At 45.4% G+C, this 26,231-nt stretch overlaps 3 protein-coding genes across 9 annotated transcripts in view; all 3 read right to left on the minus strand.

Moving 5' to 3' along the window:
- Positions 1-580: 580 nt before the first annotated feature.
- Positions 581-4,607, minus strand: vcam1b (vascular cell adhesion molecule 1b). The gene is made up of 7 exons (XM_023813169.2): positions 4,382-4,607; positions 3,972-4,247; positions 3,488-3,793; positions 3,089-3,349; positions 2,680-2,958; positions 2,080-2,340; positions 581-1,960 (listed from the first exon to the last, which is right to left on the minus strand). The coding sequence occupies exons 1-7, from the start codon at positions 4,425-4,427 to the stop codon at positions 1,800-1,802; spliced, it is 1,590 nt and encodes a 529-aa protein (XP_023668937.2). The 5' UTR covers positions 4,428-4,607; the 3' UTR covers positions 581-1,799.
- Positions 4,608-9,905: 5,298 nt separating this feature from the next.
- gpr88 (G protein-coupled receptor 88) lies at positions 9,906-11,697 on the minus strand. The gene has a single exon (XM_023813210.2). The coding sequence runs from the start codon at positions 11,510-11,512 to the stop codon at positions 10,469-10,471; it is 1,044 nt and encodes a 347-aa protein (XP_023668978.2). The 5' UTR covers positions 11,513-11,697; the 3' UTR covers positions 9,906-10,468.
- A 2,022-nt stretch (positions 11,698-13,719) lies between these two features.
- cdc14ab (cell division cycle 14Ab) overlaps positions 13,720-26,231 on the minus strand; it is a 31,863-nt gene continuing 19,351 nt past the window's right edge. For 4 of the 7 annotated variants that reach the window (XM_072699610.1, XM_023813202.2, XM_023813201.2 and 1 more), the window contains 10 exons: positions 25,606-25,668; positions 24,768-24,855; positions 24,158-24,388; positions 23,598-23,736; positions 22,712-22,868; positions 20,889-20,983; positions 19,604-19,651; positions 18,764-18,892; positions 17,568-17,955; positions 13,720-15,947 (listed from right to left, as the gene is read on the minus strand). In XM_072699610.1, coding sequence (XP_072555711.1) covers positions 15,918-15,947; positions 17,568-17,955; positions 18,764-18,892; positions 19,604-19,651; positions 20,889-20,983; positions 22,712-22,868; positions 23,598-23,736; positions 24,158-24,388; positions 24,768-24,855; positions 25,606-25,668 — 1,368 coding nt within the window. In that variant the 3' untranslated portion in view covers positions 13,720-15,917. The other 3 variants (XM_072699611.1, XM_023813208.2, XM_072699612.1) reach the window with 2 other exon arrangements.

The following is a 26,231-nucleotide window of genomic DNA, read 5'->3' on the forward strand; positions in this document are numbered from 1 at the left end:
TGCTGATACGGAGGGCAGTGGTCCCTACCAAAAATTTCAATTGGGGCGGCCATCGGGGACGAGTAATTTTTATGGGAGGGGAGCGCCCTACCCTGTCTATTCTGTGGTCCCTCTTAGTAAATAAAAATCCATATTTCCTTTTTATTATTTGATGTTGGGTGGCAACAGAGGTGGCCGTGCATTTGCTTGGGGCAGCCATGGCCACCTCTAGCTGCCCCCTGGATCTGCCCCTGATCAAGGGGCCAACATTTTGCTCTCCACACGGGACCACTGCTGACATTTAAATACAAAGTGGTGGTGCGTTGAATTTCCATGAGAAACGCAGGATACATACAGGCTATAACAGAAAGTGAAAGTTCATCTGGGAACAATAAGTGAGTCACGTAGAAAAGCAAAAGAACTTCCCCTCTTTATCCCATCGGAAATAACCTAATTTTTCATCTGTAATCTAATCTATTTTTCCCCCCAGTTCAAAATATCCTCCTGCATCTGAAACTGATGGTAAAAAATTATAATGACTCTCTGTACCAACAGGTACGAATGACGACAATACAGCACAAAAGCACAGAAAACACAGAACGTGTCACAGGTATCGATGTATTTGTGTAAGTCACCTTAAAAAGAACAAAACAGATGCTACAAAACAGATCAGCCCATTTCAATAAAATCCTCACACACATTTACGTTCACATTTGACTTTAGCAGTTTAGCAGTCACTGGAGTAACTGGGGGCTGTGCTTTAGGGTCCAGCAGTGAAACATACCAGCCTGCTGATCCTGGGATTTGAGCTGGCAACCTTCTGGTCACTAGCAGTTGATCATTTAATAATAATAATAATAATAACAATAATAATAATAAATTCTGCATTAGTTCAACAGATCAGGTTAGATATGTTCTGGTGTAAGACATGTAACAAATCAAACAGCGTGGTCTGTAATACCCCATTAAAAAGGTCACCACTCTGCTGCCATTATGACTTGAGCAGGAAAGGAAATTCGTTGTTTCCATGCTCATCAGCTGCTGTACAGGTAGGATTCCTTGAATGATCGAGATCTTACCAGCTAGCTACCTAAGGGCCACCTGTTAATAGGCTTCAGTCATGGCTGTCAGCCCAAGTAACAAAGTCATTCCAGTATTAGTTTTAAGGGATTTCTAGCTTATATTGACCGCTGGATGCTCCCTTTATCATTACATTTTGTATCCCTGTGTTGTCCTACATATGACATCCTTCCACCATTCCTGTATTCTTACAGATCAGTAAAAGCTGAAGACACGTAGAATCTCTCGCTTATTCCTCTGCTCATGTTCCGTTTCGGTCTAATGGAGGCCTGACGCAGTCACCCTGCAGTTCCCCTCACGACCAATAGGTGTCTCATAGATACATTACACATAACGGCCCTGAACACACTTCTGTCCATATTCCATAACTGCTTATCCAGTACAGAATCATGGTTAGCCTGAAGACTATAAAAGGAAGCAGCAGGTACAGCAGATAGTCACACTATGGGCAATACAGGAACAGCAAATGGCCTAATTGAATGTTTTTGAACAGCAAGAGGATACAGGCACAGGCAGAAGGAGACCATGCACAGCCCATACGGAACCAGCCAGTGGCACGTGAGGCTGCATTGTTACCATCTGAGTTACTGTGCCGCCCTATGCAGTTATCCTGAAGTTTTATTTAAGTGCAAACTGTGAAGAAGAAGTTCAACAAGTGCCCCCAGCAGGCCATTGTTCTCCTGACACCCAGCAGGTTTGACGTTCAATGCATGTTCCACAAAACCTCCTGATGTCTGGGACTATACAGGCCCAGGGCTGGTCTTGGCCATCTCATAGGAGTTGTTCAACCTGGACTTCCGCAGATGGTAGATGATCAGGCTTGCCGTCACCAGTGTACACATCACCCCAATAGCGGGGATTAACAGCTCGTGCCATCCGGGTGTGGGGCTGGTATGTTTCTCTGCATGTGACAGAAGACAAAATCGGATCAATGTGACAAATACAACAACAACAACCTATATATCTGAGCTGGGTTACCGATCAGCAGCTAAGGCACTCTGCCCTTGCTGCTTGACTCACCCATCACATTAATGGTGAAAACTTCCGTCTCGTAGCCCAGGTCGTTGGTGACATTGACCTGGTATGAGCCTGCATCAGTGGCCATGACATTTTGCAGCATGAAGGTGCCATTGGCAGAATAGAGCTCCCTGTCACCCCCCAGTTTCCTGAGGGTCACACGTGCTGCCGGGAAGCTGACGGTCTTACAGCAGATGGTGATGTTCTGGCCCTCGTGAACCTGTGACGAAGGGAACACCTCGACTGTGGTGTTTCTGGGTGGGGCTGGATGGGGAACAAGAATTGAGAGATATGAGACACTAAGCCGTAATCAGAAATTCAGAGCTATGCATAGATCACACCTTGACAAAGGTTACAGCGGCACTGAAAGTTTAGATAACATTTATGCAGCAGTTTAAGGGGGAAGTACAGTCAGTTGGTTTCTTGATGTAGGTGAAAGGTACGTAAATGTCAAGTTTAGTAAAGAGGTACTAGAAGATACATTACTTTGAATAGACAGGAGTATAATTCATGAAGAAGCGGAAGTGAAATTCGTGTTTTGGCTTACAAAGGACGCATGACTTCATGAATGGAAAATACCTGGAATTCCTGCAAGGGACTTACCTCTCACGCTGACGTGCACCGTGGCTGACGTCTCTGTGCCGTACTGGTTGCTGGCTTCGCACTCATACCGGCCGGAGTGGGCCAGGACGGCAGGAGACAACGTGACGGAGGTGGAGGAGCCGAACGCGGAGTTCAGCTCGGTCGTCCCGTCTTCAGACACCCTACGCAGGACCATACGGCCCGCCGGGACAGTGTCTGAGAGGCAGCTGATTGTCACCACGTCTCCCTCCTTCAGCTGGCCGGCTGGGCTCACCATGATCGACATGTTCCGGGGTGGGCCTGTGAGAGAAATAAATCTGTTTAACATCCCAAATTATAAAAACAAACAGTGGGGATCTGTTCATGTTACTTATAGCCCTTATATAATCCCACATTCCCCTCATAATTAAATTCCATTTGAGCCACTAACCTTGGACAATCACAGCCACTTTCGCAGTCTTGCTTCCAACTGAATTACTCACTACACACTCATATTCACCCGCATGGGACAGCGTGGCACCCTCAATGACAAACTTCTGCTGTCCCGGCTCAGTGGCAAGGGGGACACTGCTGTCCAGCATCCTCCATTGCACCTGGGGCTTTGGGTTCCCATCTGCCTCGCATGTCAGGGTGAAGTTCTCCCCAAAGACCACTGTCATTTGGTTAGATATTCTAACATCTCTGGGTGCATCTGCAGAAAATGCAAATCACAATCTGAATGACTGAAATTCCAACCTACGACTGGCAGGTCAGTCTTAGTCTACATTTTGAGCATTGTTACATAATATTTTGATCTTCACTTTACATGTGTATGAACATAGTCACTTACACAGCACGTTGACGATCTCCGTGGTTTCTCTGGTTTGATGTTCTTCGGGTATTCCTTTCCCAAACAGAGTTGCCCTGCATGTGATCTTTTTCCCGTTATCCTTAACTATTGGCGTGATAGTGTATGTGGAGGAAGCAGTACGTGTCGCTGTATCCTTCTCGGCTTCATGAACTAGCGTATCCCCCAAAGTCCACTCAATCCTTACATAGTCCTTCGCAGAGACATTGTACACATTACAGCTCAGGTCCCGCGTTTCATTCGCCCTTAAATTCGTAGTCCCAGATATGACGGGATCATTTGGAAAAGCTGAAAAAAGGAATAATGTTTAATGTTAAACTGTGCAAAAAAAATTTGGATAATTTTGGAAGGAAATTAAGCTGACACTGGACCCGCAAATATAAGTTTAATCTTTCTAATTATTATTATTTTTTTTTAACAAATTTGATATTCATTTCAATAAATGAAGCGTATAATTATTACTTACAGTATATAGTTATTGTTGTTGTGCTTTGTTTAGTTTTTAGCCCATCGCAAGTGACTTTGCAAACAATTTCGTAGTTGTGCCGATGTTCGACAGGAGCAAAACGGATAAGAGATCGGTTTGCAAATCGCTGCGTTTCAGCGAACAGGAGTTCATCACCCGGGCGGCTGAACACGATATGGGCTCCGTGGGGACAGTCCACCGCCGCGCATTGCATCACATGCGTGTCCCCCACTCTCCACACTGGATCACGTGGACTCAATGTTACGGAGAAAAGGTCTAAGAAGAAAAAAAAACAAAAAAATAGTAAATCTTCTGGAATTACATGCTTTTGAAAGCAGAAACAATACGTCAAGTTTGCACTCCATGGACAAACGCGTTATAATACGTTTATATGTTTATATGTCTCTTACCTGCTGAAGGTAATATGAACATCCAAATGAACATGAAAGTCGACATTTTAAAGATGTTAATATTTTTGAAATATCACTAGCCTATATGAAAGTGGAAAGGAAAAAGATAGAAGTTATTTTCAGTGTCTCGTTCCGAGCTGTAATGCTCTGCTCTTGGTCACAGACCAGTTTTTATAGCGGATTAGAGGGAATTTCACTGCCAAAAAAAAGATACACTCCCCCGAAAAAAACCCAAAAATGTCACACAACAAGCCCCCTGCAGTTCGGCAGCCCAGCTCAATGCGACGCGACAGAAGTAGAGAAGTGCGCCCCCTTCTGTCTGAACATAACGTTCAAAATTAAGATATATTTCTAAGTATGACAAACATTATTGAAACGTATTTTCTAAGTATGTGTAGATGGTCTAAGAGTTTCAGTTTCTGTTTGGTTCAGCTTTCCAATGTGCAAGACCGTGATTTAAGCATAACAAATGGTCACTGGTGCCAAAACGAAGCTCCCAGTGTTTCAGAAAGTCTCCCTCCTGGAATTTTCACACACTATATTGTCTAAAATTTCCTGTGAATGATGTGATGTAGAAAAACACATAGTCAGGGTCATTTATCTGGCCAAAACACCTTGCTGATGAGAGAGGTTACAAGAAATGGCCAGATTCAGTAGAACTAACAGGACGTGTAAAAACAGTCCAGTATAGCATTGGTGTGCCGAAGGTTATCTCATAATGTGCAAACATTTAAGTAGATCCAGGCATCATTATTCCCGTTAGCTAAGATTATGGTGACAGTGGGCACATACTTACCAAAACTGGATGGCAAACAGAGGAGACATGTGACTGGTCTGATGATCCTCATTTCTGTTGTAACATGCCGATGGTAGAACCAGCATTTGGCAAAAATATCATGGATCCTTGGGTCAGTGGCAGTAGCAGAGGAGGTGGGGGGGGGGGGGGGTGCAGAAGCGTCCCTGGGCTGCCCACCCCCCCAGCAAATTTTACAAATTTCCCCTCTGATTACAATCACGCAAATTTCAGAACTTACCAAAAGCACCCCCCTCCCTGGGCCAGCAAATTTACCAAGCCCACCCCCCCTTGCCCGCTGTAAGACCCCTCCACTGCCCCTGGTCAGTGGACAGGCTGCTGGTGGTTTAACAGTGTTGGGGGGGGGATGTTATCTTAGCAATGAATACTCCCCTTAATACCAATTCAGCATCGCTAAGCAACACTGGACATACCTAAGAACTGCTGGCTGACCAGGGGCTTCAGATCATGGCTACACTCAAGCCTTTTTCACGCGATACTTCCAGCAGCTTAACATGCCATGTTGCAGAGCATGCATTATCTCAAGGGGGTTCCAGAGATATGACATTGGGTCATTCTATTCCACTGACCTGCAGTTTCTATACATATTCATGGGAGGGTTATTACAGCGTCTGTTTTATTTGCAATCAATTTTACTCCAACACTCTTGACCCAATCTATGGCTATGTGATGATAGTTATTGGATGGATCTGTTGCCTCATTCATACAGGGCTGTTGGTTCACTTCCTGCCCTGAGAACTGTATGTGGAATTTGAATGTTTTCCCTTTAGTCATGTGACTTTCCTCCTAGTACTCTGATATCCTCCTGCAGTCCACAAAAATATATACTTAGGTGACCTGTGCACCCTGTGATGAATGGGCGTGCTTCCCTAAGTGTATCCCTCTATCTAGTTCAGCCATTTATAGTATAGGCTCCTGGGTTACCATCGCGGTGGAATCTGGAGGGGGGGCAGTGCCGCCCCCCCGCCGATACCTGAGTCTAAATGTCTAGGTTTTATGCTGGCACATTTGCATAAGCGGTTTGTTGGTTCCCTATAGGTAGTGCTTACTTTATAAACTCTGAAGTGCCGGAGCTCATGAAGACCACGAGGTCATACACACTAGGTCTCTAATGCGCTATTAATTAATTAAGCATGTAACAATGCAATATTTTCTATCGACATCTGTTAGTTACATAAAACTTTTCACCTGTGTTACACATTTCTTACAATTAATTGGCAAGATCAGCATTGCGCATGTTCTGCGCAGGCACTAAGGACCTGTGCATAAGCCGATTGTTGATACCTTATTGATCGACAAAATAATAGGTTATGTGTTCATCAGATAGCCTACGCACGTTAACACATAGGGTAAGCGAGATGTAGTTTTTCTACCCCTAGCAATCATTAAACGCTTACTGATGGCTCTGTTGCTTTGCATTCGATGTTCTGTAATTTCTTGTCCTATTATTTTAATTGATACTTTAACGTTTTTACGGCTCCCTCAACTTGCTGTTGAAGAGTAAATTGTCCGCGAAAGGCAGCCACCTGTTGGGGCGCCCAGGAAGCTGGGGGTTAAGGGCCTTGCTCAAGGAGCCACAGACGTGCTGAGGCGGGATTTGAACCGACGACCTTGTGATTACAAGTACATAGGCTTAGCCCACTGAGCCACACGCTGCCTCAAACATTCTGTTCTAACAACCTGGCGTGTGACCTCATCTATTTGGTTCGGGTTTTCCCTTTCAAATCAGAAGTCAGATAAGCGAAACAAACTAATTTAGGCGGCTGCGTGTCAAGAAATCATACCACGGAAACGATTTTATAAATATTAATTTCTTTATTTCAATTTGCATTTATTACAAAGTTTAACTCTGATTTATTTTTAGTTTAATTATATCGGGTTCTGATGGCGGAGCGGAGATGACAGGTATCGGAGACCATACTAGACGTCACGATACGGGACAATAATAGGTTATGTGTGCATCAGATAGGCGCGTTAAAACATAACGTAAGTACAGTGGTACCTCAGAACTCGAACTTAATCCGTTCAGAACTCCGGATCGAATCCTAAAAAGTTCGAGTTCTGATCGAATTTTCCCCATAAGAAATAATGGAAAACCAATTAATTGGTTCCCAGCCCCCAAAAATTACACCTAAATATGTTTTTTTAGTATTTAAACACAAAATGAACCTGATAAAACAAGAAGAGCATATACTGTACTAAATATATCTAAGCACATTTATCAAAACAGTGATTTGTAAAGTAAGAAAATAAATGTATCCAAACAATGTGTAAAACAATGTGTCCTGCCCCAATCTTCCGCTCCTTCCGTGTGCCACGCCCCCCTCGTTAACCCCGTGTGGAATCCCCGTGTGGAATCCCAGTGTGATCAGCTGTTTCTGGTTGTTGTCATTAGTCCTCTAGCTGTATTTCCTCCGCGTTTCAGTTTGTTTCCCTAGTCCGGTCATTGTATTGTGAGTATGCATTTTGCCTGACTTACCTGTAATTAAACCCCGTATTCCCCGATACCCTGACATCTGCGCCTTTGTCTCCGTTCCATCCCCACTCGACAGGACAATATTATTATAGTTAAATGTATTAATGGTTTATTATTAATATTAAAATAATTAATAAGAACATTTTAAATGTTTTTTATTATATAATAATAATAATTACTGTTACTGTCTATCATTGTCTAAATATATGTATTCAGCTAGTGTAAACATGCACGATGCCATTGCAGCGAATGCCAGGCTGAGACTGAAGCTTTACCCTTTGTTTCCGCTGAGAGACGTGCGGCGTGATTTATTTCCCCGGGCGTACAAGTTCTCTTAGGTCGGCGTTCACGGTTTGACTTGCGAGATTCAGATCGAGCTCTAGGTAATTATTTTTCGACCTGGTTGGTTCGACTTTTAAGAAATTCGAGTTCTAATGAGTTCGAGAACTGAGGTACCACTGTATGATGCGTTTTGTGGGTGTTGGATGAACAGCGATAGAAAACAGTCTATCTGGATATGTCATCAACATCAGTCACCATTATTAGACAGAGGACAGACCTCAGTGAGCGTAGTAGGCTTACTACAAAACTCATTTCCACACTGGCGAAATGAGAACAAAGTAAAATTAAAATTACGGTCAAGCTCTGTGGTTCATTTTCACCAACGGAAAACATGTAAGCCTATTATTATGTGGAACAGGGGAACAGATCAAATGCATTACTAAGGGTAAAACTTGTCATCTGCCTGTGTTTCTAGTTTTGTATCACTGCATAACAGTAATGCATAAAATATTATTCCATTTCTATTTTATGAATCATTACTAAATTCATTGAGTTCTGTAACTGCGTGTTTGAGTGATTTAAACCGTAGTGCCAAACAATGTCTGGACTCAGAAATACAGCTTTTTCCGTCTGCATTTAAAATTTAACACAGGCCTACTAAAATAGCAAGATGAAATAGCAGTAAACAATGAGAGTCACACAATGGGTTTTAGGTAGGGTATACTTCCTTAAAGGAAATTCATGTGAAAAGGAATAAAAGCACAGAAGCAAAAGTGCAAGATGGTGTGTCATAATGAAAACACAGCTGCCCGATTTAATTATTTAGAAATACCAAATTCGGGGGTTCCTTTGAAAATGCCTAATGTGGCGTAATGCAACAAATCAATGTACAATATCCAAATGTCACTCGCCATTATTAACGCCCATATTCGGGAAAGTCCCGTGTAGCTCTGCATGCCTTATCTGGAGTGAAACTGGTTTTGGATGAAGTTAAAAAAAATGTTTATTTTGAAATAGTGGAGGATAACATTATTTGTGTAAAACCCGCGGGAAAGTGTTTTTTTGGGTCAAGATTATCTGCAGTACACACCGTTTTAAGAGATACCAATGAAAATTAAGAACAAAAATCGTCTGGCTATTTAAAATAAATAAAATCTCAAGATATCTGTATATGCAAACACGGACGCATGATGTATTGTTCTAAACAAATCAGTTTCAGTTTAATGCGGAGTATGATCTTTAGGGGAATTGAGATCAATTACAATAAATCAAGTCATTATCAAATTGGGTACTTCTAAGAGCATTAGGAATATTAAAATTTAAATTTACAAGAAAGTTTCTAAGTATCATAGCTGATCCATCCATATCTGTTTAGGGGGGAAAGGAAATGAAAAGGAGACAATGAGCATCTAATTCCAAGGTAATGTGCGTCAGGTACCGACCTCCTATAAACTCCAATGCATGATATAGGCCCCAGCTGATGAACTCAAGCCCCTTGTAAGTTTTGATTTGTGAAATTTATTTTTCTCGCACTTTCAGTGGAACATCATTTCGACTCTACAAATCAAGCGCTGGATTAGGAACATTATACGACATCATCATTGTTACGGTTTCTTGGGTTAAGGATTCTACTGATGACCTTTGTTTAAAACATACATTCAATTATCATAGAAACTGACCCTGACTGACCGCACTCTTAATGCATAGCTAAAGTTACTACAAAAGGAGGAATAGCCTACTTTTTAAAATGAGCTTGATTTCTGAAATTATATATTAATCCTGGGCACTGATTTCTGAGCAGCGACAAAACTATTAAAATCCCAGAATGATGAGTTATGGGGTAACATTTGTAAAATAAGGAAAAATTAGTGGAAATTGCAGCTGCCATAAAATAAAGCCAAATTAAGTATTAGCATCAGGTCTATGAAAAAGACAAAGAGTAAAGCCTAGAGCATGTTCAAAGATGATGTCTTTATTCCTTTATTAACAAATTCATAGATATTCGCTGTTATGGGCCCTCAGCTGCTATGGCAACCACGTAAGATAAGTTGCTTTTCTTTGCTAGAACTACAGATGAGGGGTGGGGGTGGACGAATCAGCCCACTGAAAACTAATGTGGTCTATTTAAGGCTTCCGAGTACACTACATGCAACAGAAAATGTATAGGCAATCATAATGACGAAAACATAATTATAATGACAAATACAAAAATAGATCGCATGAATATAAACCAAGATCCCACAGCAGTTAAGGGGTTACTTACAAAAGCAAACGGCAATGCTTTACGTAGAAATTAAGATACTGTCCCAAAACGTATTACATGATATTAGCAAGGAAATGTTTACTTCAGCCTCGCTGCAAAATTTTTATCTTAAAGAAGAAATCATTGTTAGAAAAGCATCGTTGTATAGTGGAGGTTTGGCCGATTTCCCCGATAAACGATCAAAACAAGTTATATCCTAATCAGGAAAGCGTGTTTCAAAAAGCGTCTTTTATGCGTTCTGGTAGTGCAGGTTTACTCCATGTGCCCAATAAACGCTCTTCTGCTGTTCTGTCGGGGAAGAATGTGAGCGACGGTGTTGACGGTAACGGGCGCAAGTCCCACTGCTGACCCTCTGCAAATCTCTCCCCTCAGCACGGATTTAAAGGATCTTCTGAACTCCTCGTTTTTCCAGGTGTATAGGAAGGGGTTCAGCACGAAGAGAGAGCAGAAGAGCATCCAAGACGTCGATCGATGGGCAAAGGGAACCGGCTTCAAACGCCCTACAACCAAAACCCAGAGCAGCGGCTGGGTGGTGATCAGAAAGATGCCGCACACTGTCAAGACGTAAAAGCCCAGGCGTCTGTCCTTCCTTGGGAAGGAGTAAGGCAGGTTTTTAAGTATTTGGAAATTTAATATACTAACCCTCTTCATGCTGATCTGGACCCTACGGAATATTTTGAAATAGCAGTACAGGACGATTGCAGACTGTGCAAAAATAGTCAGAGCCAATATAACGTCTTCATTAGGGTTTGACATAACGGACGTTTTTCTGCCAAAGAAAGCTTTCCCAACTTGTAGATCTGAGCATCCTTCCTGTGCGTGCCTAGAAGATACCAGCCAAGGCAACAGACATCCCAGCGCTAGGAGCCAGGAAGCGATTATCATGGATTCAGCATTTCTTTTCTGGTAGAGCGACACATATGTTGCAGGTGCTTTGGTAATCAAAACATATCGGTTTGCGGCGATGAGAGAGTGGGATAAGAGAGAAACGGTGATGCCGAGGAACAGGAGAGCCTCCGAAAGAGCATGGATCTCCGGCGCGAGAGCAGATCCCGTGGAGATCAGCATCACCTCATGAGGAATCCAAATCGCACACACCAGGAGGTCGGCCACGGAGCCGTTCACTATGAAGGCATTGCTGGTGGTCCTAAGTTTTTTGAAAGACACTACCAGGTAAATGACCAGTACATTTAAAGTGCTCCCTAACAAGCACATCAAGATATAGATTGAGGCGATGATAGTTTTGCCGCTATGTCCGACTTCGCATCCAGAAACAGGTACCGAATGGTTTGTCATACTCAGGAATCTCTCGTTTGATGAGATATGATCTAATTCATAATTCTACACGCATTAAATATTTGATCGCGCCTGGAATTTTAGACGAAAATAACGCACTTCTGTTGTCGAGAACCTGCAAGCTTTGTAATGAGTGATGAGGAGTTGCAGCAGCTTTGCAAAGGCGTAGCTCGTCGATGACTCGATCTCCTGTGGAGATGATACCAGTACCACTAAACATGCCCAGAGATATTGTACAGCAAGATTTCCGTGGATAAGCAAGCACTAACATTTGTGTCCTAAGGCGCATGTAAGCATGTTATAGACGTATAGTTTCCAGAACAAGCGGTTATAAGAGATTCAATGGATAAGTAGATGTCCATCAACATTATGCAAAATCGAATCGTGCATTAATGTGGCAACCTAAACATGCAAGATGCATGTCATTGTGCGTCCAGATGCCAAATATTGCATCTGATACCAATTTAAATATTATTAATTCTGAAGACTGAAGATTGCAATAGGATCCAGGGAAGACAAATCACCGAAGTTAAAGGATGCATAAAAACACCCTTTTGCCCTACTTTAGATTTTATTTTTGCATACTCAGCAAGAAGCGCTGTTTAACATGTGTTAGATGCAATTTCCTCAGCCTACCATTGTTAAACAACAGGGTAAAGTTAGTTTAGACCAGGGGCCTGTTTCACAAAGCAGGATTACTTGCTTAGCCAGATAACTTGCCAGATTTAAGGTAGTCTGGGCTAAATGTAAGTTGATGAAAATAAGGTCTAATTAGCCCAGACTACCTTAAATCTGGCAAGTTATCTGGCTAAGCAAGAAATCCTGCTTTGTGAAACAGACCCTTTTGAAAATGAGAGCTACTTCACGGGTACTGAGCCATTCAAAGGGCTACCAGTTTGAAACGCCCTCCTAAACTAAACATCATGTATAATAAACATGTTTTGAATGCTTTTTTTTTTTTTTAGGTATTGTCAATTTCAAATCTATATGAATGCAAATGTGATTAAAGAAGAATAGCAACAGGATTAAATTCAATTTTAGATGCTGCTCACTGGGGAGTTGTGCTATTTTTAGAACAGGTCCGCAGGCAACTCATGTGGTCCTTGGGGGCATCCTGGTGCCCGTGGGCACCATGTTGGTGACCCCTGGCTTAGAGGGTTCAGGAGGGTGTGTATTTAATTTAACCAATGATTTAAGGCAAATGACTGTAGCAGCCAATAATGTATTAACTATCAATAATGTATGTATATAGAGTTATGAACTAAAAGAATATTTTAAAACCAGCCTTATGGTCCATGAAGGACAATCTATGTGCTGCACAGTTGATTTAACATCACGAGGTTAGGGAGCATATTAGCTACCCTTGGATTTAAAAACAATAAACGATGCACTGCTTTTAAAAACTTATTACAAGAAAATATTAGAAATACTTAAACGTAACTGGCTGGTTCTGAAGTGCACTGTAACAATGTACTCTGCTTTGTAATGAATGTGAGTGCCTAAGTATGAGGTTCATCAAAATATGCACCCCTTGCCTTTATCACAGCGGCAGATTCACTGCATCCCTTCCAGCAATTTCAGGAAATAGCTTGTGCCCAAACCCTCCCACACCTTTACAAACATGCAAACAGCTCCGTCTCATTTGCTAGACGCTCATTTTAAACTTGTTGGTCCAACTCGTCCTATAGGTGGACTTTCATCCATCCACAAGACCTGCTGCCCGCCCTGAATACTCCAGTGTTAGTGTTGTTTAGCCTGTAGTGTCTTTTACTTAACACCATGAAGTGAAGGTTTTCTGGCAGCTACTCGACCATGCAGTCCAGCTGCTCTGTCTTTGCTTGACTGTATTGAGAGATACTGGTTCACATTAATCGCAGCCCTCTGACCATTACAGTCATCAATTTGTTTTGCATGTCACCACTGAGTGTTGATTTTCAGCCTTTGATGTCACTTCTCATGTCTCAGACTGCTTCCGGTCAATGTTACTCCCCATGAAGCTTTTTCCTCTGTAAACAGCAGGTCACTCCCTGCTTGGACACATTTAACCTTCTGGCTGTTTGCCAGTGAGAGAAAACCATTTCATTCAAAATTTCGATTTGAACCCTATGCTGATTGTTAGCTGTGCCTTTCTAGCTCTAACAACCATGTCAAATGATTGTTGAATATTAACCAAATGGGTACGAGACTCATTACACAATGACACTGAATTCAATGTAAACAATGTAATTTATTTTTACATTTCATTTGCACTCTGTATATATTGTATTAGTTTTCCATACAGTAAATACAAACATCTATGTTTACAGTATATTTTGCATAAGTAGAAAGGAATACTGCTCTAGAATATCTTCTCTCTACACGCTGCGTGAAAAAATATATGCAATATTATATTTTACAGGTGCTTTCTGTAAGGAGGTAGAAGAACTGCAGCAATAAGATTCTCCCAAAGTTCATGAAAGAAAAGCACTAGCCTGCGTGGAATGAACAGTGAAACACTGAGGGATTCAGTGCAAATGAAGGGATCCACAAGTCAGATCTTAAACAAGACAAACAGTCAAAGTACATGGGGAGAGAGGCTGGGAAGGCATTTAACACTCGGCTAAGTAAACCGTTTGATCCGGCCATTTCAAGACGGAGAGCAGAGCCATAACAGCATATTCTGCCATAACAGAATATAACACAGTATCACACATCAAAGACTGCAATGCTGCCCTACAGTATCTGTCACTGTACAATATGGAAGCATCACAAAGATACAATAAGAACAGCACAATCAAATGAGATTTACAAGAACCATGTCGATAGGAGTGCATGTGAGCCTGTAGTCTGGAGAGAAAAATGTTTAAAAATCAAGGGAAAATGAAAAAGTCAGCAGCCCTTTCTTTGTCTTTCCAGAAAGCTCTTCGGACATCTCGCTTCCCCAGCACTTGGTATGACTTGTCCTTTGATGCACCGATATAAGGGGTTTTATTGTGATGTAAACACAGATCCCCGTGTGGCCATCTGATGCGTTTAATCCATAAAACTAAAAGGTGCCATTTAGATTTTATATTCATACTCAGGGCACGAAGTGCTTGTCCTCTACATTTATACTTCGTTACCAAAGTAATTTGTTTTTTAAATTCGTTGTTCGCTCTGTTTTAAAATTATGCAGAAGACAAATACACTATCCTAGAAAGCATGTCATTACCGTTCAGAAACACTATCGAATGTTGTTAAAGACAAATATGGGAGAAAACACCACACAAAATAGAATTTTAAATTTATAGCATCTCAATTTGGGTGGACAGAGGGAAAACTGCCAGAGGAGAGATTTTCAGAAGCAGGAAATTATACCATCCAACATCCTGAACAAGACAGCCTCTCACCAAAGGCTATCATTTAAAGACAACTGCAAGTAGATAAGTATTTCCTTTCCCCATCGAAGATGTTACATAGAACTCTTCACAAATTTAAATAGACTGGAGTGAATCATCTTTAACAGTAGACTAAACAGAGACTCACAGTTACTGCAGTACAAAGGTATTAAGCTACACCTCTCACAGCGTCCAGGGCTGAATGGGCAAATCATTTCCCCAACTAGGTTGAAAACGAAACTTGGTGAAATGAAACTGTCTGAGACAACCGGTCAGCCTTTGTTCTGCAATCAGTCACTGTCCCCCTCCCTCCCCCCAAGTGAAACGAGAAATATTAGTGTATTAAAACTGGCTTCCACAGGCACAGTAAATACTTCAGTAATTATAAAGCCCCCCTCCCATGGAAAGTAAGCCCTTTGAAACATCAATAAAATTGTCTATATAAAGTACACCTAGAACAAGTTTAAAAACCAGAAGATTTCATGAAACCATGATACAATTCATTATATATATGAACACATGTTCGTGTTATCCAATCTTAAAATCTGTAGACAAAAAAAAAATCATAAAAAAAGATCCCCTATCAAAAGTTCATAGATACGTCAGCAGTACGAGGGCTGCTGTTACTCTCATAACCAAGAGTGCTAGCTTGGAGAGCGGGTACCTGTACGTGCACGCACACACATGCACACAACTACCTGCTTAAGCAGGTAGAACAGGACATGTTCAGAGCTAATTAAGTGGAGACTTCAAGTCCCAAATAATTATCCTGTTAAAGTCCAGAGGTCAAAGGGAAGAACTCTTTGTTCCATGAAGGAGTGGACTCATCCAGTCCTCTCCGGACTGCCAGGTCCCTGTGACATGGGCAAACTACATACAGCAGGTCAAAAACGACGAGTCTGACCCAGAGAAGTGCTGGGTGCACAGGCCAGTTTCCCTTTATCCTGTTTGGGACAGCAGGGGCGAGAGGGAGGAAAGGGGGCTGCTTGGTGGCCCGGCGTGGCAGGGTGGGGGGCTGGCTCCCTGCTCCTCAGTGCAACGTCGCCGCCTTAGTACTGAACATATTCAGACTGAAGGGACTGCAGGGAGGGAGATAAGGCAGGAGATGTTATTACTAAAACACAATGAGCTGTGCACAGGGACAGTGATAGCTTACCTGGGAATAGAGGAAACAAGGAAAGGGTTAAGGACATGGACCCGAGGACGAACACAAGAGAGGCAGATATGGGAAGCGACCCACAGCGTCAATGTACAACGCAGGCAGCTACGGGAGGGGGGGGGGGGGCACGTCACTGAAATGCAGCTTCCTGAAATTAAAGACGGGATTCAGGGCAGGGACGACCTAGACCCCAGGCAGCACATTTTTCATTTCATGACAGTAGTTCAAAAGCAATATGGCGGCACAATGACATCACATCTCACAGTGGGCTCAGCCTTTCATGACAAGCATGTCATTATGTACAGAGCGGAGCTGTGAGGCTATTAATGCGGCACAAAAAGTAAAACTAAACTCCTGGCAGAGATTGGCTTTCGGAGGTCCCATAATTCTAGGAAGTAATATCATTTTATCTCTGTTTCCAGACGTCTCAATGGACAGCAGCAAATTGCTTCCAAAGATTTGTATCTCTTGCCGGTTTTGGACTTTCCTGCAGTTTGAAGTACTTACAGGAATACACACTTTCTTCCAGTAATTAACACGGATACACTGGAGCTACGAACAAACGGTAACGGACTGACACATGGAATCGCACCATCGAGGGGAGATGTGCCGATGGCTTCCCCGGACATGGTCAGGGCTGGTGTGGTGCTTGACGGAGGAGCCCTCAAAAAGGCCCAGCTGTTTACCATTTAAAATATCCAGGCTTACTGTACAGGTATCAGCAGGGAAATAAAGGGTGGCATTTCCTGATGACAATGCGAGTGGCTAAAGCGCTCATCCCCCATATTAGGGCTCAGTCAGCGTGGGATATGTTTGTTGGCACACTTGTCGTTTGTTGGCAACGTACTCATACAGCGCCTCGGTAAAAAAGTGAAGGAAAACTGGTAGTAGGGATGTGAACTCAAAAATGGCTGATAGCATCAGTGTTAGAAGGAACTTTAGTAACAGTTAGTGATGAAGCCAACATGCAGAGCTCTGTTTTCATTAAGTGTATATGAACAGGAAGGAAGTCAAAAAGTGAGATCACAGTGAACAGGACAGGGGGTGGAATTTCCAAAGGGCAGCCAGAGGTAAACCCTGCGATTAGTGGGCCGATCCGCAAAAGAGCACAATTCCATACTTGCGGGGCTTTTTGTGGAATTCCACACCAGTGTTCCTTGTCCTTTTTAAAAGTGCATGTGATTTAGAAGACTGGTGTCCCTGTCCTGTAAAATTTTAACAGCATCCAAACACACCATTAAAAAAAGCATTTAAGCAGCACAGCACAGGAAAAAACATCCCAAAGCCATTTGTTAGGATGTTAGAGACACTTAAGGGCGGGTGACTGCTTGCTGCCAAAGACTCAGACGCCACATTCATGCAGTCAGAGATTTATAGTTGAACTCGCCTCTAAGGAGGCAGGAGGCTACGCAGCTAAGGCAGCTGAAAGGACAAGCAGTGACCAGCCCGAGTGCAAAGTGACACACTAACATGGAGGACAGCGAGGAGTTAGCGGAAGGGAAGAGGAGAATGCTGCCGCTGGTTAGGGGTGCACACTTACGGGGATGGAGCGGCTGAGATATCGGGCCGAGGGGGCGCCGAGCCCAGACAGCGGTGCTGATCTGTAGAGGCCTAGCTCGTCTGGCCCGAGCCTGGGCGGGCGTCCTGCCGCATTACCGTGGTTGCGGTTGAAGGCTGGCCCTTTGCTGCTTCTGCCCAGGCCCACGGAGGCCAGGGAGCCGGGGGAGGTGGTACAGTTATACTGATTGTTGTTGTTGACTTCAAAGAGTTGATTTCGGGCAGGAGACACGAGCGGGCTGCCATTGGCATAGCCAGGACCCGTCCGAGGCGGGGGCGGAGGGGCGGCCGGCCGGCCGGGGGCTTTCGCGTCGTCATCCACGGCATACAGGTTGCCTAAGGAGCTGGCTAATCTGGAGTTTATGGAGAAGCTGAATTGGGACACAGACACGGGGTGGGGGGGGACAAGGCGGCGGGGAGAGGGGGGCCGAGGGACCATGAACACGGGCACACAGGTTCTTTATCAAATAAAGAAATCAAAAAGACGGCACAAAGACGGAATGCTGGACAGGATTCACTGACATGGAAGGAAGGCAAAAATATGAGGTGGGGGGGAGGGCAGGGGGTGCAGCTCCACCACACAGACCTCCTGAGCTCAGCAGAGAGCCTGGCAGAGCTGCTGCATACCAAGGGTAACCTGCCCACGCACTGCGTGTTGACACACTGCCATTTTCCTTAGCAGGGGAAGTGAATAATGGTGTATCAGGGTCAGAGGCTCGTCTGAATGAGCTCCTTCAGGTTGGGTTGAGTCACTAACTTCACTGCTTTAGGAACTAAAATAACCAAAGGCTCTGAACCGGACACTCAGGCTGCCCGTGGCACGGCTGACTGCTCCAGTGCAATCCCTACACACATCACTGGGGGCGCCCTGCTTGTGGCTTTAACCTGCCCTACTTCACAGCATGGGGTAATCACAGAGGGGGAGAAACACCACCAAGGAACTGAGACCCAGAAGGAACAGGAAAGGGGGGGGGGGGAGAGACAAAGAGAAAGGTAGTTAGAGAAACCGAAAATAGGGATACCAGGATGAAAAGGGGAGATTAGATGGCACAGGATAAGGATGCAGATAATGCAGGGGGGTGCAAAGGTGCAAGAGTGAGAGCGCGCGAGGAGTGAGAGCGCGCGAGGAGTGAGAGCGCGCGAGGAGTGAGAGCGCGCGAGGAGTGAGAGCAAGTTCACCTCTTGAGGTTGGAGGCCGAAGTGGAGGAGGTGTGGCTGATCCTCTTGGCAGAGGGGGATGCTGAGGGGGGGGCCTTGGACACCTTCAGAGGAGACCCCAAGCCCTGAACACCCACAACGGGGGTCATCCTGTAATGGGACAATGCAGACACTTCCTTGTTACTCATTCAAGGGGAGAGCAATTTCAGCAGATACCTGAAGAGAATCCCTCACGGAGTCGTCCGCTGTACCAGCCACTGGGCGGCTATGCCCACCCCCCCCCGGGGAAAAGACGGCTCATGGTAATTAAAGTAAGGGTTACTAACGTGGACAATGCTCTGCTTTCAAAACAATTCAAAAACACGTCCTGAGGCTTGGTAGACACGAGTAACACTTTACAAGAACAAAGGGCATTTACAATAATGGGGTAGGGAAGGGGGGGCAGTCTGAAAAGAAAAGCAAATAGCAGTCTGTATCATTATAGTCTTATGCCCTAGCGGAGAGAGGTCTTTACCCAGCAAGCCTGACCTGGCCATCTTCCTGCGTCACCATCTGCTCACCTTATAGGCGAGGTGCAGGGGCACAGAAGAGCTCATTTCAATAACAAGGGGCGATTAATTAAAGGCTGCCTCATTTGGACAAAGATGGAGAGCTAAATTCACATCCACTCCTCAAGACACATAAAAAGGCTCGTCGAGGCAGAATGACTGATGTTGGGCCGCCTTTGATATTGCTGCGTCACCGGGTGGTGCTGTCTGAGTAGCACTGCATGGGCCACCTTTTATATATGCACCTCGGAAGCTTCCTGATTGGAGGGGGGGTACTACTCAAACATACAAAACAGCAGAGGAGGGGGCATACCTGAAGGGCTGGGATGCAGACCTGGAGTGCGATTTCATGTCCTCCAACCTGGAGAAAATAGCCGGTGTTTAGAGCAGACAGTGGGTCCCGTACAGGGCTGAGTACTCATGACAGAGTACTCATGACAGAGTACTCATGACAGAGTACTCATGACAGAGTACTCATGACAGAGTACTCATGACAGAGTACTCATGACAGAGTACTCATGACAGAGTACTCATGACAGAGTACTCATGACAGAGTACTCATGACAGAGTACTCATGACAGAGTACAGCCAGACCCTAAACTGACCAAGAGTTCAAATCGAATCCAAGGTAAGGAGCCAAACAAAATTATTTATCAAATTAAAAACATCCGGCATTCCAATAAACAATTTACATTTGTACACTGAGGCCACTGGAGGATGGGCTCCCCTTTGAGTTTTTTCTTTTTAGGGAGTTTTTCCCATGCCACTGTCACCTCTGGCTGGCTAACTGGGGGTTTGGGCGGGGAATGTAAAGTGCTTTGAGACAATGTAACGTTGCGACAATGCAGCATGCAAAAGAAATTAAACTGAACTGAAACTGAACATGAGTTATCGAGAGCGAAACCATTGATTGTGTGACGACACGGTTAGGTGTCATTCTGTCTTTGACATCTGACCCGGGTCTGATACATGATACGTGTCGAGATGTTTATCCGGTCAGCATTCCGAGTGAGTTTCAGTGTGTGTGTGTTATTGTCATCCTCTGAATGTTGAGCCAAGCGTTTGGTCCAACAGGTGTCCTTGGGGGGCGCTGCCCGCATACCTGAGTGCCCCAGTAGTGACTGCCCGCATACCTGAGTGCCCCAGTAGTGACTGCCCGCATACCTGAGTGCCCCAGTAGTGACTGCCCGCATACCTGAGTGCCCCAGTAGTGACTGCCCGCATACCTGAGTGCCCCAGTAGTGACTGCCCGCATACCTGAGTGCCCCAGTAGTGACTGCCCGCATACCCGAGTGCCCCAGTAGTGACTGCCCGCATACCCGAGTGCCCCAGTAGTGACTGCCCGCATACCCGAGTGCCCCAGTAGTGACTGCCCGCATACCCGAGTGCCCCTGTAGTGACTGCCCACATACCCGAGTGCCCCTGTAGTGACTGCCCGCATACCTGAGTGCCCCTGTTGTGACTGCCCGCATACCTGAGTGCCCCTGTTGTGACTGCCCACATACCTGAGTGCCCCTGTTGTGACTGCCCACATACCTGAGTGCCCCTGTTGTGACTGCCCACATACCTGAGTGCCCCTGTTGTGACTGCCCACATACCTGAGTGCCCCTGTTGTGACTGCCCGTGGCTGCCTCCTCCCCTTCAGAGCACGGAGCTTGTCACCTTGCGTCAGGCCACTGCTGTTCTCGTCCTCCTGTGGGGAAGGGAGTCGACACATTACAGCTCAAGTTCCGTGACCTTTTATCCCAAGTCACACTCGACCCATCATCAGCACTAAAACAGTGTCCTGTCTGCGATGTCCCAACGGCGTGGATATGGGGACCTCTTCATCTCCCGGTGATCTAAATGATTGGTGTGGGCTTCACAGAAACATGCGTCTACTCTTAAGGGTGCTCTGTTCTGTTGTAGTGTTAACAGCTGAGCAAACTGCTAGGGATGGCAGGGGGTATATCAGGTGCTAGATGCCCCCCCCAGAATTATTCTAGTGCACAGGAACAAAATCCGGCATCACATAACCCTAAGAAGCCCAGCCAGCAGGCTTCCTCCACAAAAAAGGCAGCAGCTAATGACAGCCAGAGAATTCTCAGACAACCAATAGCAGAGTTTGTGAACTTTGTAGTAAACATTCCAGAAAATGCTTTTAAATAAAACTGAACAATGTACAAAAACCTCTCAGAAGATACAGAATTAAGACAAGAATCCACTGGGCTGATGAGCTGTTATTCATCTACTTTTATCTGACCTTTTACACTGGATCTGTAATTTAGACGAGAAACAGGCTGAGTTTAGTCCCAAAAACAAAACCAAAACAACCAAATTACAAACAGAATAACTTGCTGCTGTTGAACTTGTCAGTGGGGGCAGGGGTGGAAAGAGGAACGGGATCGTGCAGGTTTGAGCAGGATGACCCGTGCTTCCCGGGGGGGGCTGTAATGGGACACATACCTGATGTGTGCCCCTCGCTTAAATATTCAGTTCGAAATGCACATTTAAGTATATATTTATTGACATAGATAAACATCTACTTGTGAATTTAGATCCCAACACATTAAACAATATGCTAAAGCTGGCTGTGAATTGTTTACGGCTAATGCTAGTTAGTCAGTCTTAATTGGCAATACCAAGACTGTCAGCTCTGTCACGCCAAACTCGCTGGAAATGCATCCAACATACTAACTCAATTGAAACAAATATTATTTGAGATACCATCTGAGTGTGTGTACAGCCAGAGCAAGTCAGAAACAGCCTCTGCAAGTTAGTCTCCCCATGGCATTCAAGGCGCATTGGCAAGAAATTCAGTGGGATAAAAAAAAAGACCAAGTCTATAGGGGTGTTTATTGCTACAGATGCGACTATATTCGGTAGCAGAGAACACAGGATTCAACAGAATTTAGTTCATTATGATTGTGATGCTATTTTTTTATTTTATATGTTTAAAATTCACAATGTGCAAAATAAGTGTCCCTTAGGTTTTATTACTCACACGTCGGCAGACACATTGCTTTTGGTTTACAGCCTTTTCCTAATTATGTTTGTTTGCAGTTTACCCCACTGTAACAAACCGTACCGAACCATGGACCGAAAACCAAAGTTTGCACCGACCTGAGAATTTAATGAACCGTTACACTGCTATTGCTGGGCCATTTTTAACAGAACATCAAAATCATTTTATGGGCTGAGAGTGTTTAGGGAGCTGAGACTGTCACAAGACACATTCCTCCCTCACTCGCCGTCAGCCTGGACCTTTTTGCCAACAGGAAGGCAGAACATGCAGAACCCACAATAAGGAAGCAGCCCTGGGGTTCCGGGTCAGCATAGCCCGCTAGCGGATAGCAGGGACTTCAGCAAAATAAAATTAAAAACCCAGGAGCACAGGGGTGCCGTGGGGGGGGGCCACTGCACGACGTCGCGGACGGCTCACCTCCTCCGCGCCCTGCGACTTGAAGATGGATGTGGCGAGGGTCAGGTTGTCCAGGTTGGAGATCAGATGCGTGACGCCGCGGTCCCCGGGCAGCGGCCGCTGCTGCTTCTGCTCGGACCGCTGGGTGTCGCCTTGCATCCACAGGCTGGCCTGCTTCCTGCGGGTGAGAGGCAAGAGAGCATCTGTTAGAGAGACGCCACCCTAGGCAGACGCCACAACCCGCGTTGGTGCTCAGCATGCCGCTTAACCACACATGAAGAGCCCTAACATGTTTGAGCTGACAGGTACCCTTCGGAACGGAGGCCTGATGTCCTTAAAATCACAGCCAGCGCAGGCCTCTAACATACCCAGGATGAGGCCTACATGCACGCCAGGCCGCATGCCGTCTGCAGATAAGCAGCCCAGTTTCTCACAAGCTACTAATCTTTGGCCTTTTGTCAGGCCGGACGTTCCTGACATTAAGCAGACATGGGAGCGCGGAGCCGGCACTCTGCTCAGCTTCAGGCATGACAAGCCAAGGACTCTCCCGGCACCCTCATGTGGACCCAGGGCTCAGGCCGCACGAAAGATGAGGCACACAGAACCATCCGGCTGCCATCACTGGGCCGTGGCCAGGCCAGGGCTCTGACCACCACTGGGGGACTCGGGTCAGGCGTTCAGAAACACACAGCGCTTCCCACGCTTTACAGGATTATGAAACAAGCTCTCCTGCAGTCTCTGGCATGCCAGGGAGGAGCGTAGCACAGAAACGGAAACCCATGCTGAGAGAAAGACTGTAGCGCTGCTGATTATCCAACACTCCCAGTCATGTAAACCACGCTCTGCGCAAATTTCACCCTTCCTCGGCCCCTGCTCCTCCTCCTCCTCCTCCTCCTCCTACACTCACTCCTCCAGGAAGTGCTGCTGGGGCCCGATGATGGACCCCGGTCGGCAAACGCGGATCCAGGCGATGGCCTCGGCAGCTGTGAAGCCGTGGTGCTTCATTAGGTAGCAGCCGATCAGCGTCCCAGTGCGGCCCAGGCCAGCTGCTCCCAGGACAAGGAAAAGGAGGCGGGGGGGCAGAGAGCAGAGTAAGCAGAGCGTCTGGGAACTGGGGGGAGACACTTGTGCACCACTAACACGCTGAAGGGGCCTGTGCCTCAGAAGTCAGCCCACAGACAGATGCACTTAAAGCAAAATAACGTGTGAAAAAACACCACAGAAAGGTAACTAATGCTTATGCACATCAGCCCTCAAAGAAACTATCACAATAACAATAATTATTCAAAATAAAGTTTACTGGTTTAATATACGTAAATAACAATAACAAAACTAAAAAGTTTTATATAATACTTAAAGTGTTATACTTAGAAAGACTGGTGGATTTGACAACTAGAAATAGTCTTTTTCAGCAGACACTGCCCCCTTTTGGCACACTTGTCAAACTGCAGTCCTTCCGACACACACCCTTGCAGTGGACTGCGACGGCACCGTTGGTGCTCTCGCATATATGCAGGAAGCGCTGGGTGATGGCGTCACTAGGCGTGCTGCCATCGGCGAAGAACAGGTCATAGTGGTCAAAGCCGGCGTCAGTGAAGCGCCGGGAATCGTAGATCTTCTTATTGAGACGCACCACCGTCATCACGTTGTGCTTCCGGAAGTAGGGGAAGTAGGCTTCAGGGGCATGGAGAGGGTAGCCTGGGGGGGAGGGCAGGGATGTGGGTCACTGACCAGCTTACGGTCACATAAAGCACACACTGAGCATTAAAACACCTGAAATATAACGGTGATGCCCACTGTGTGAATTACACTCCTGTTTAGCCAGCAAAGTTCCATGCTTTGTGGGTCAGACGGCCAAGCACAGCCAGCTGTGCATCTCTGTAGGTGCAGTGTGATGGCCAGTTAATGTAGTGATATACCAGCCACACACGCACACATACAGCTCCCACAGAAAGGAAAACTACCCAGACCTTCGGCCTGCAATTTCACTTCCATTACATATGGCTGCAACAAAAGCAATGGTGCCATCTTCTGTTCAATGAATGCATTACAGCATATGGGTGGCCAGGCAACCTACCGTTCTCTATTTTGGTCTTGGGGTGCGGTCCACTGAAGGCCAGCAACTTCCCCGGAATTATCCAGTTGAAGTCGCCATTCTCTACACGCTGCCGTGGAGGATCAAAAGGTACAGGAACACAGAAGCAGTCTCAGCAAGAGCGCCGGACAGGCGAAGGCAGAGCGGCTCTTTCAGAGAATAAACTTATTTAAAAATTTTTACGCTATATAAAAAGCAGAACTTTCCTGGTACCATCATAGTTCAAAGGAAACCACAAAGCCTGGGGACCGCAGCTGTTATTTCCTCCTTTGCGAAATAAGCTTTGAAAGTCACCCACACACTGAGAAGCATTTAATTCACTCTGATCTCGCAGGAAGCCGGCTGCCGCTAAAGCACCACAGATATGCACCACGGAGTTCTGAGGGCCTTCTGGATTCCCATACGTTTCCAAGACTGCTGCCCCCTGGTGGGATTGTGGCATAACCACCTAGGAACAATCTCTTAAAAAATCCTAACCTAGCTTTGCGTTTTGAATGTATATAGATGGTATATATTTGGAGGGATTGCAGATGATATTTAATGTAACCTGAAAGAGGTTAAAAAGATATTTTTTCGGTTTCTCAGACAGCAGCCCTATGCGTGTGTAGAAATCCTGACATAAGCAGCTGAGATCAGGCTCTGGATTACCAGCTATGGTTTTACAAGATGCTAGTAATGAGACACTTGCACCCTACCCAGGAAAAATGCTCTGCGAGTTGCTTGCTTAAGCTTATGTAATCTCCTCAGCTGTACTATGACTTGTTGTTTTTGGGTCTTACAAACAGCACATTAAAAATGGGGGGGGGGGGGGGGGGCTTACCTCATAATGCTCATATTCGTCCACATCAAACGTCTCGAAGTCAAAAAATCCATGTTGAAGGGCCTGGACGGAAGAAACAATTTGAGGATGGGCTGGGACATGGTCACAGTGGGAAAGTTTCACCATGACACATGTCCACACCACACCTTCCCACAGGAGACCCTCACGACCGTGCCCAGGATTTAAATGCTGGCAGGGGGGAAGCTACCATGTCACCCCGCTTAACCAATTAGTCTTGCTGTACGTGCCAAAGATGTAGGAGACATGAAACACAAGCTACCAGCTGGGCCCAGAGGCTGTGCAGATTGAAAAGCATCACCGTGACACACATACACACACACACACGACTCTGCATGGAGACCAAACAAACGAGGCCTTATTCACCTCCTCCTCGCCCCCCCCCTCCCCGGTGCTGACAGCAGTATACTGGGCACAGGAAGGGCAGAGAGATCTCCACAGTTACATAACAGCTCCCTTTCTTGCACTCCTTTAATCAAGTTAACACCCTCCCCCATCTCCCTCTGAACGGGCAGCATCAACTGTGCGATTAACAAGAGGATAATGGCTGAGGGGGGCATGCAGATCCTGGGTAAGCCCCCCCCCACCCTCTTCCCATTCCAACCTCT

The sequence above is a fragment of the Paramormyrops kingsleyae genome, chromosome 15 (assembly GCF_048594095.1).
Source record: "Paramormyrops kingsleyae isolate MSU_618 chromosome 15, PKINGS_0.4, whole genome shotgun sequence".
Lineage (NCBI taxonomy): Eukaryota > Metazoa > Chordata > Actinopteri > Osteoglossiformes > Mormyridae > Paramormyrops > Paramormyrops kingsleyae.

Bases quoted from the DNA above. Each gene is read 5' to 3' on its own strand.
- vcam1b (XM_023813169.2), bottom strand. From the start codon at position 4,427: ATGTCGACTTTCATGTTCATTTGGATGTTCATATTACCTTCAGCAG. The intron at 3,350-3,487 runs GTAAGTGACTAT...CATTTTCTGCAG, and splicing joins GGAGATCGTCAACGTGCTGT to ATGCACCCAGAGATGTTAGA. The intron at 2,341-2,679 runs GTAAGTCCCTTG...TTCCCCATCCAG, and splicing joins GGTGCACGTCAGCGTGAGAG to CCCCACCCAGAAACACCACA.
- gpr88 (XM_023813210.2), bottom strand. From the start codon at position 11,512: ATGACAAACCATTCGGTACCTGTTTCTGGATGCGAAGTCGGACATAGC.